Here is an 8,988-nt window from a genome sequence, read left to right on the forward strand (position 1 = left end):
ATGTGCCCTCCCGGCGTTCCGCAGGATCTGGTCTTCCCTGTGACCAGCCCTGGGAGACGGACAGGGAGCCAGAGCCGCTGCCTCACCGGCGGGCGGCGTGATGCTCACTCCTCCTTCCCCGAGGCAGCGCCGAGCTGTGCGCCGTCCAGGCGTCCCGGACAGCCACCCCGGGGCCTGGCTCCCGGGCAGGGGGTGGGCAGCATCCTCTCTCTCTCATGTTTCCTCTGCTTACTCTGCATTTCTGACCCAGACGCCTTCCCTGTGTGCCCACACCCCTTCCCCCAGCAGCTCCCTTCCCACCTGGGAGCCCAGCCCTGAGCAGCGGGCAGCGGGGGTCAGTTCTGAGAAAGCTCTGGCCACAGGCAGGCAGTGGGGGACACAGGCAGGCGACGGGCGGTCTTCAGCCTGCCCTGCTCCCATGCGACCTTGTTTTGTGGACGAGCACGTCCCGAGTGCTCTGTCCCAGGTCCCTTTCGCCTGCACACCCCCCTGCCCCCCGACACAGCAGCCCCAGTTCTCTCTCTGACACCCCCTGGAGGTCTTTATGTTAAAAACAGACATTCACGGTTCTGTAGTCGTATAAGCAGAATAAACTCTTTCCTGTGTCATGGCTATTGTTTTAAAGGCGCCCTTGTAACGCGTTTTGTTCTTTGTTTTGTCTCAGCCCCATGATGATAATCACACAGAAGATCACCAGCCTGGCCTTTGAGGTTCGCGACGGTAAGAATTCAGAAGTCCGAGTCGTGTGGGGTGAGAAGCCGGTCCTCCCGCAGCCCTGCTGTTGGCCCCGTAGCCATCCGGCAGCAGAAACACGTTCACACCCTTCTGACACGTCACAGCACTTACGGCGACATACGTGAGCCGTGGGGGGTTCCCTAACTCAGAAGGAATTCCCCTGAAGGAGCCACGTTAGTCCCCGAGGCGTGCGCTCCCCTCACACCGGCCCAGACCCGCTGGCCTCCCCCGAGGGCCTGGGACGGGACGGAGCTCGTGTTGTTGCGAGGAGCGAGAAGGGAGCCAGTTGTGCCTCCGCTGGGACGGTGTGTGAACTCCAGACGAGAAGAGGGATGGGCGTGTGAGCGGGAGAAACGGCCGCTGACGCAGTGCCTGTCTGTGTCCCAGGGATGTTCCGGAAGGACGAGGAGCTGACTCCGTCGCAGAGGGACCTGGCGGTCAGGTGCGTGCCCCTTAATCGTGTCCCACCTGCTCCGCGCCGTCTCTGCCCGGGACACACACCTCTCGCCGGCCCCGGCTGGCTCGTCCTGCGGGAGGTGCTTCCTTCGTGAAAACCCAGCGTCCTCCCCACGCACCCTGGCCCCGGGCCCCGCCCGCCTTGGCGAGTAGCCCTCCTCGGGCTCCACGGGCCCGTGGCTGTGTCGCCGCACGGCACACGCCTCCTGGTGCCATGAGGCCGTCTGCCCGATCTCCGCCCCCCGCCCCCGTGAGACCCCGAAGCCGGTGAGTGCTGGCCTCCGTGCGCCCTGCGTGAGGATGGGTCAGCCGCCAGCGTGGTGCAGGACGGGAGGAGGCGCCGTGCCGCGCCGCGGCCGCCTGGAGGCCGTGCTTTCCAGGAACGAAGACCCGGCCCCATAGTCCCGCCTCCTCTGGGGACCGGGGGGGTTGGCTTCTGCATCGTTTGTGACCGGCGCTCTGTCGACGAGGTCAAGGCCGTGGTCGGCAAACCGCGGCTCGTGAGCCACATGGGGGTCTGCGGCCCCTTGAGCGCGGCTCTTCCACAAAACACCACGCGCGGGCGCACACGTGCAGTGCGATGATGGAAACTCCGCGGCCCATGCGCAGACGGCCGTGTTCGGTGTTCGGCCTGGGCCGGTCTGTTCTGAACAAGTGGCGTTAGAACCCTCAAGGGGCCGAAGAGCCGCATGTGGCTCGCGAGCCGCGGGGTGCCGACCGCTGGGAAGGCCGGGAGGACGCACATGGCCGCTGCCCTCCCCCGCTCAGCGCAGTGCCTGTCACTGCCCGGGCCTCGCTCTCCCTCCGGAGCCCGCCTCCCTGCCCGCACCCGGGCCCTGCGCCCCGCTTCTCCCCGGTGCGGCAGGTCTGGGGCGGATGTTTGTGGTGACTGCTCCCCTGCTGACCCAAGCGTGAGCCGGTGAGGGGGAGCCGGTGAGGGGGAGCGGTGAGGGGGAGCGGTGAGGGGAGCGGTGAGGGGGAGCCATGAGGGGGAGCAGGGATGAGGTGGAAGCGGGGGGGCGGAAGCAGGTGAGGGGGAGCCGGGGAGGGGGAGCCGGTGAGGGGGAGCCGGTGAGGGGGAGCGGTGGGGGGGGAGGGGTGAGGGGGAGCCGGTGAGGGGGAGCCGGTGAGGGGGGGGCGGGTGAGGGGGGAGCGGTGAGGGGGAGCGGGTGAGGGGGAGCCGGTGAGGGGGAGCCGGTGAGGGGGAGCGGTGAGGGGGGAGGGGTGGAGGGGGAGCGGTGAGGGGGTGAGGTGAGGGGGAGGGGTGAGGGGAGCGGTGTGAGGGGAGCGGGGGTGAGGGGGAGCCGGTGAGGGGGAGGGGTGAGGGGAGGCGGTGAGGGGGGGGTGAGGGGCGCGGTGAGGGGGAGCGGTGAGGGGGAGCCGGTGAGGGGGAGCGGGAGAGGGGGAGCCGGTGAGGGGGAGCGGTGAGGGGGCGGTGAGGGGGAGCGGTGAGGGGGAGCCGGTGAGGGGAGCCGGTGAGGGGGGCGGTGAGGGGGAGCCGGTGAGGGAGGGGTGAGGGAGCCGGTGAGGGGGAGCGGTGAGGGGGCGCCGGTTGAGGGGGAGCGGTTGAGGGGGAGCCGGTTAGGGGGAGCCGGTGAGGGGGGGAGCGGTGAGGGGGAGCCGGTGAGGGGGAGGCGGTGTAGGGGAGCGGGGTGAAGGGGGGGGGAGCCGGTGAGGGGGAGCGTTGAGGGGGCGTCGGTGAGGGGAGCGGTGAGGGGGAGCCTGGTGAGGGGGAGCCGGTGAGGGGGAGCGGTGAGGGGGAGGGGTGAGGGGGAGCGGTGAGGGGAGGCGGTGAGGGGGAGGGGTGAGGGGGAGCGGTGAGGGGGAGCCGGTGAGGGGGAGCGGTGAGGGGGAGCCGGTGAGGGGGAGCGGGTGAGGGGGAGGGGTGAGGGGGGAGCCGGTGAGGGGGAGGGGGGAGGGGGAGCCGGTGAGGGGGAGAGGGGGGTTGGTGATGGGGGAGGGGTGAGGGGGAGCCGGTGGTGAGGGGGAGGGGTGAGGGGGAGCCGTGGAGGGGGAGCATGGTTGAGGGGGAGGGGTGAGGGGGAGCCGGTGAGGGGAGCGGGTTGAGGGGGGAGGGGTGAGGGGGAGCCGGTGAGGGGGGAGCGGTGAGGGGGAGCGGGTGAGGGGGAGCGGTGATGGGGGGGGGCGGGAGGGGGAGCCGGGTGAGGGGGAGCCGGGTGAGGGGGAGCGGTGAGGGGTGAGGGCCGGTGAGGGGGAGCCGGGGGGGGTGAGGAAAGCGGTGATGGGGAGCGGCTGAGGTTGGGAGCGGGGTGAGGGGGAGCCGTGAGCGGGGGAGCGTGAGGGGGAGAGCCGGTGAGGGGGAAGCCGGTGTGAGGGGGGTGAGGCGGTGAGGGGGGAGCCGGTGGGGGGGAGCCGGTAGAGGGGGGAGCGGTGAGGGGGTAGGCGGGTGAGGGGGGAGCCGGTGAGGGGGAGCCGGGTGAGGGGGAAGCCGGTGAGGGGGAGCGGTGAGGGGGAGCCGGTGAGGGGGAGCCGGTGAGGGGGAGCGGTGAGGGGGAGCCGGTGAGGGGGAGCCGGTGAGGGGGAGCCGGTGAGGGGGAGCCGGTGAGGGGGAGCCGGTGAGGGGGAGCCGGTGAGGGGGAGGGGTGAGGGGGAGCCGGTGAGGGGGAGCGGTGAGGGGGAGCCGGTGAGGGGGAGCCGGTGAGGGGGAGCCGGTGAGGGGGAGGGGTGAGGGGGAGCCGGTGAGGGGGAGCGGTGAGGGGGAGCGGGGTGAGGGGGAGCGGGGTGAGGGGGAGCCGGTGAGGGGGAGCGGTGAGGGGGAGCGGTGAGGGGGAGCGGTGTGAGGGGGAGCGGGGTGAGGGGGGAGCGGTGAGGGGGAGCGGTGGGGGGAGCGGTGAGGGGAGCGGGGTGAGGGGGGAGCAGGGTGAGGGGGGGTGAGGGGAGCCGGTGAGGGGGAGCGGTGAGGGGGAGCGGTGAGGGGGGAGCGGTGAGGGGGGAGGTGAGGGGGGAGCGGTGAGGGGGAGCCGGTGAGGGGGAGCGGTGAGGGGGAGCCGGTGAGGGGGAGCCGGTGAGGGGGAGGGGTGAGGGGGAGCCGGTGAGGGGGAGCGGTGAGGGGGAGGGGGGAGGGGGGAGCCGGTGAGGGGGAGCCGGTGAGGGGGAGCGGTGAGGGGGAGCGGTGAGGGGAAGCCTGTGAGGGGGAGCGCGGTGAGGGGGGCGGGTGAGGGGGAGCGGTGAGGGGGAGCCGGTGAGGGGGAGCGGTGAGGGGGAGGGGTGAGGGGGAGCCGGTGAGGGGGAGCGGTGAGGGGGAGGGGTGAGGGGGAGCCGGTGAGGGGGAGCGGTGAGGGGGAGCCCGTGAGGGGGAGCGGTGAGGGGGAGGGGTGAGGGGGGAGCGGTGAGGGGAGCCGGTGAGGGGGAGCGGTGAGGGGGAGCCGGTGAGGGGGAGCCCGTGAGGGGGAGCGGTGAGGGGGAGCCGGTGAGGGGGAGCCGGTCATGTTCTCACTGGAGCCTCGGCCCCTGCTGAGCAGCCGTCCCTGGGGCGGTGGTGGCCCAGGAGGCGCGTGAGGGCGTCTGAGACGTGTCTGTTGTCGCCGTGGAGGGCGTGCTGCTGGCACCGGGTGGGAGGAGGGAGAGGCCGGAGCGCCCTGCGGGCACAGGACCGCCCCGGCCACAGGATTCCCGTCCGGCCCTCCGGAGCGCGGGGGAGAGGCCCGGCCGGGTCGCACAGGTCGCGTCCGGGAAGGACTCTCTGAAGGAGGGCGGGACGCGTGTGGTGTCGGCCGTGGAGAGAACAGAGCCGCGCCTGGCTCTCATTTTTACGGCAGATGACGGGGACGCACTGCGGTCCGGAGGCGGCCAGTTTGGGAGGACGGCGGAGCCAGAGGATTTCAGCGAGTTCCGTGGCTCGGCGTGGCCGCCGTCCTGGCGCAGAGCGAGGCCGGGCGGGAGGGGAGGGTGCTTGAGGCGGGGCTGCGCGTGGGCCGGCGTGGCTCTGGGCCCTGAAACAGCTGGGGCCACAATGGGCTGTTGTGGACGCACAGGCGCCCCTTTGTGCCGGCTGCAGCGGGCCAGCAGGCGGCGGCGGGGTCGGTGGCCGCGGGGAGAGTCTTAGAAACGCTTTGCAGTGTAGACGACGGTGAGAGACCCGACAGGCAGCCCAGTAAGTGGCGGCCCCATGCGTGTCAGGTGGGCGGGGACCACTGTCTTCTCTCTGCCTGTTTTTTGTTGTTGTTTATTTAAAAACATTTTTTAGCCGAAACCGGTGTGGCTCAGTGGTAGAGCGTCGGCCTGCGGACTGAAAGGTCCCGGGTTCGATTCCGGTCAGGGGCATGTACCTTGGTTGCGGGCGCATCCCCGGTGGGGGGTGTGCAGGAGGCAGCTGGTCGATGTTTCTCTCTCATCGACATTTCTGGCTCTCTGTCTCTCTCCCTTCCTCTCTGTAAAAAAATCAATAAAATATATATTAAAAAAAATAAAAAATAAATTAAAAACAAAACAAAACATTTTTTATGATTTCAGAGAGGAAGGGAGAGGGTGAGAGAGAGAGAAACATCAGTGATGAGAGAGAATCCTGGGTCGGCTGCCTCCTGCTCGCCCCCAATGGGGGATCCAGCCCACACCCCCGGCCTGTGCCCTGAGCGGGAATCGAACTGTGACCTCCTGGTCCAGTAGGTCCAGGCTCACCTACTGAGCCACCGGCCGCGCCACACACGTCTCGAGGAGCAGATGACAGGCTGGTCGGGGCGGTGCTGTCTGCCTGGTCCTGTCCATTTATTGGGAGGGTTGTGTTCCTGCGAAGAATCTGTAGAAACCCTGGCCATTGCCCGTGAAGATCCGTGTGCAAACTCTTGTGTTCAGAACCGCTGAGTGCGAGCACAGCGGCCTGCCCAGTCCTCCCCGCGCGGGCGTGCGCGGTGGAGCCCGCTCTGTGCTGGGGGCGGCGGGCGCAGCCGTTCCCGCAGAGTCTCCGGTGCTCTGTCTGTCCGTCTGTCTCACGGCCTCTCTGCCCGCAGGCGCATGCCCAGCCTCCTGGAGTACCTGAGCTACAACTGCAACTTCATGGGCATCCTGGCCGGCCCGCTCTGCTCCTACAAGGACTACATCTCCTTCATCGAGGGCCGCGCCCACCGGACGCCGCGGGCGGGCGAGGACGGCGGGGCGGGGCCTCCCGGCCCGGGCGCGGAGCCGTCCCCGAACGTGAGAGCCGTCCCCCGGGCCCGAGTCCCGGGGCCCGCCTGCGAGGCCGAGGCTCCTGGGCCTTAGAGATACGAATGTTTGCAAGTTCGGTTTTGTAAAAATACGTGTTTATTGGTGTCAGAGAGGAAAAGAGATAGAGGTAGAAACATCTGTGATGAGAGAGAGTCACGGATCGGCTGCCTCCCGCACGCCCCCTCCTGGGAATGGAACCCGCAACCCGGACATGATGCCCTTGACCGGATCGAACCCGGGACCCTTCAGTCTGCAGGCCGAGGCTCTATCCACGGAGCCACACCGGCAAGGGCCGAATGTTGTCACGTTTTGAATTGACCCATCTGTGTCTTTAAAAATACTTTGCAATCCCTGGCCGGGTGGCTCAGTTGGTTGGAGCCGTGGTGGGCAAACTGCGGCTCATGAGCCACATGCGGCTCTCTGGCCCCTTGAGTGTGGCTCTTCCACAAAACACCACGGCCTGGGCGAGTCTATGTTGAAGACGTGGCGTTAGAAGAAGTTTAAGTTTTAAAAATCTGGCTCTCAAAAGAAATGTCAGTCGTGGTGCTGTTGATACTTGGTTCTGTGGGCTGATGGGTTTGCCGACCACTGGGTTAGGGGGTGATGCCCTGTTGAGGGGATGGGTTAGGCTGTGGCGCCCTCAGGGGGTGGGTTGGGTAGTGATGCCCCTCGGGGTGAGTCAGGCGGTGGGTGGGGGTGACGCCCCTCTGACGGGGTTGGCCATGACCCGTCTCCCTCACACGCAGGCGGCCGTGGTGCAGAAGCTGGCGGTGTGCGGCCTCTCGCTGCTGGCCCACCTGACCGTCTCGAACGCGCTGCCCGTGGAGCACAACATCGACGAGCACTTCCGAGCCACGGCCTCGTGGCCGGCCAAGGCCCTGTACCTGTACGTCTCGCTCCTGGCGGCCAGGCCCAAGTACTACTTCGCGTGGACGCTGGGTGAGCGGCGTGTGCCCGCCGGGCAGCGGGGGAGAGACCGACGGGCAGCACGCGGCTGCCTGCCGGGCAGACACCGCCTCAGGCCACGTCCGCCCCAGAGGACAGGGCCGGCGGAGTCAGACAGACACGGGAATACACCAAGGAGACCAGACGTCCCGCTTTTGGCGGGACAGTCACGATTTTTAACGATTTGTCCCGCGTCCCACGGCGTTTTATGAAAGTCCCCATTCTTTCCAAAAATCGCGGGACGCGGGACAGGTTGTTAGAAATTGGAACAGTCCCGCCAAACGTGGGACGTCTGGTCTCCTTAGAATACACGCGTTTTCCCTGGTGCAGACGGAGCTGATGCGGGAGGACACGGCGGGTGGGGGCGCGGCTCTCACCCCCCCCCTCCCTCCCTGCAGCCGACGCCATCAACAACGCGGCCGGCTTCGGGTTCCGGGGCTTCGACGGGCACGGGGCGGCCCGCTGGGACCTGGTCTCCAACCTGCGGATTCGGCAGATAGAGGTGGGTGTGTGCTGGGAAGGCGGCCGCCAGGCGGCACCCGAAGAGCCACGGTTGGCTTTCAGAGTTCTGAGGTGCCGGCCGAGGGGGTGCAGAGGGTTTAAAAAATATATTTGTGTTGATTTCAGAGAGGACGGGAGAGGGAGAGAGAGAGACATCCACATGAATGATGAGAGACTCATTGATCGGCTGCCTCCCGCACGCCCCCTACTGGGGATTGAACCACAACCCGGACTGGTGCCCTTGGCCGGAATTGAACCCGGGAGGGACCCTTCAGTCCGCAGGCGGATGCTCTGTCCACTGAGCCACACGGGCCAGGGTGGGTTGGAGGGTCTTTAATATAATTCGCTTTCCTCCACTGAGCCAGGACTGGGGCTCCCTCCGCCGGGAGATGCTCCGGGCGGGCCCAGCGGGGGCTGCAGGCGGAGGAGGGCGGCGGAGGCGCCAGGCGGGAGGGGTGGCAGCAGGGCGGGTGTAGGGAGCGTGGCAGGTGGCTCGGGCACGTCCCTCCTCGCGGGAGCCGCGTCCTTTGCTCCTGCCACGGGGTCTTTCTTGGGGATAATTCCCGCCTCCCCCCCCCCCCCCCCCCCCCCCGTGACTGCTCACTCACATGAGAGGAGGGTGAGGGCCTGAGCTGGCGGGTGTGCCCTGAGGCACGCGCTCCCCGAGGGCCCCTCACCGGGCCAGAAGGGCCGTGTGCAGGCACAGAACCACGGCGCCACGGCCACGGCCACGGCCCTTGATTTTAGCGCCGTGGGGCCTGTTGCTCCCGTTCAAACGCCATCGTTCTGTCCGGCCACGAAAAACCTTGCCTGCTTTTCAGGGGTCCACGAGCTTCAAGATGTTTCTGGACAACTGGAACATCCAGACGGCTCTCTGGCTCAAAAGGTGCGCCCTCCCTTCCCAGCCTCCCAGGCCAGCAGGGTGGCAGGGCATTTCTCTCCCTAAGCCTGACCCCGCGCGGCCGGGAGGCCCCTGAGGTCACCGGCCATGACCGTGGCCTGCGGGGAGGTGTGGCTGTGTCCGGGCCTGGAGCCTGGGGCCTGGCACGCTGACCTCGCTCCTGGCCGTGCCTCCCGCCCCCAGGGTGTGCTACGAACGGACCACGTGGAACCCCACCGTCCAGACCTTCGTGCTGTCCGCCGTCTGGCACGGCGTGTACCCCGGCTACTACCTGACCTTCCTCACCG

At 68.3% G+C, this 8,988-nt stretch overlaps 1 protein-coding gene across 1 annotated transcript in view; it reads left to right on the forward strand.

The window, feature by feature from the left end:
* Positions 1 to 627: 627 nt before the first annotated feature.
* MBOAT2 (membrane bound O-acyltransferase domain containing 2) overlaps positions 628 to 8,988 on the forward strand; it is a 13,567-nt gene continuing 5,206 nt past the window's right edge. The window contains exons 1-7 of the mRNA XM_036436501.2: positions 628 to 720; positions 1,123 to 1,177; positions 6,159 to 6,342; positions 7,101 to 7,293; positions 7,698 to 7,801; positions 8,622 to 8,686; positions 8,885 to 8,988. The exon at positions 8,885 to 8,988 is cut by the window's right edge and continues 29 nt beyond it. Coding sequence (XP_036292394.1) covers positions 669 to 720; positions 1,123 to 1,177; positions 6,159 to 6,342; positions 7,101 to 7,293; positions 7,698 to 7,801; positions 8,622 to 8,686; positions 8,885 to 8,988 — 757 coding nt within the window. The 5' untranslated portion in view covers positions 628 to 668. The remainder of the gene's footprint in view (positions 721 to 1,122; positions 1,178 to 6,158; positions 6,343 to 7,100; positions 7,294 to 7,697; positions 7,802 to 8,621; positions 8,687 to 8,884) is intronic.

This window comes from Pipistrellus kuhlii, unplaced genomic scaffold, assembly GCF_014108245.1.
Source record: "Pipistrellus kuhlii isolate mPipKuh1 unplaced genomic scaffold, mPipKuh1.p scaffold_m20_p_139, whole genome shotgun sequence".
NCBI lineage: Eukaryota > Metazoa > Chordata > Mammalia > Chiroptera > Vespertilionidae > Pipistrellus > Pipistrellus kuhlii.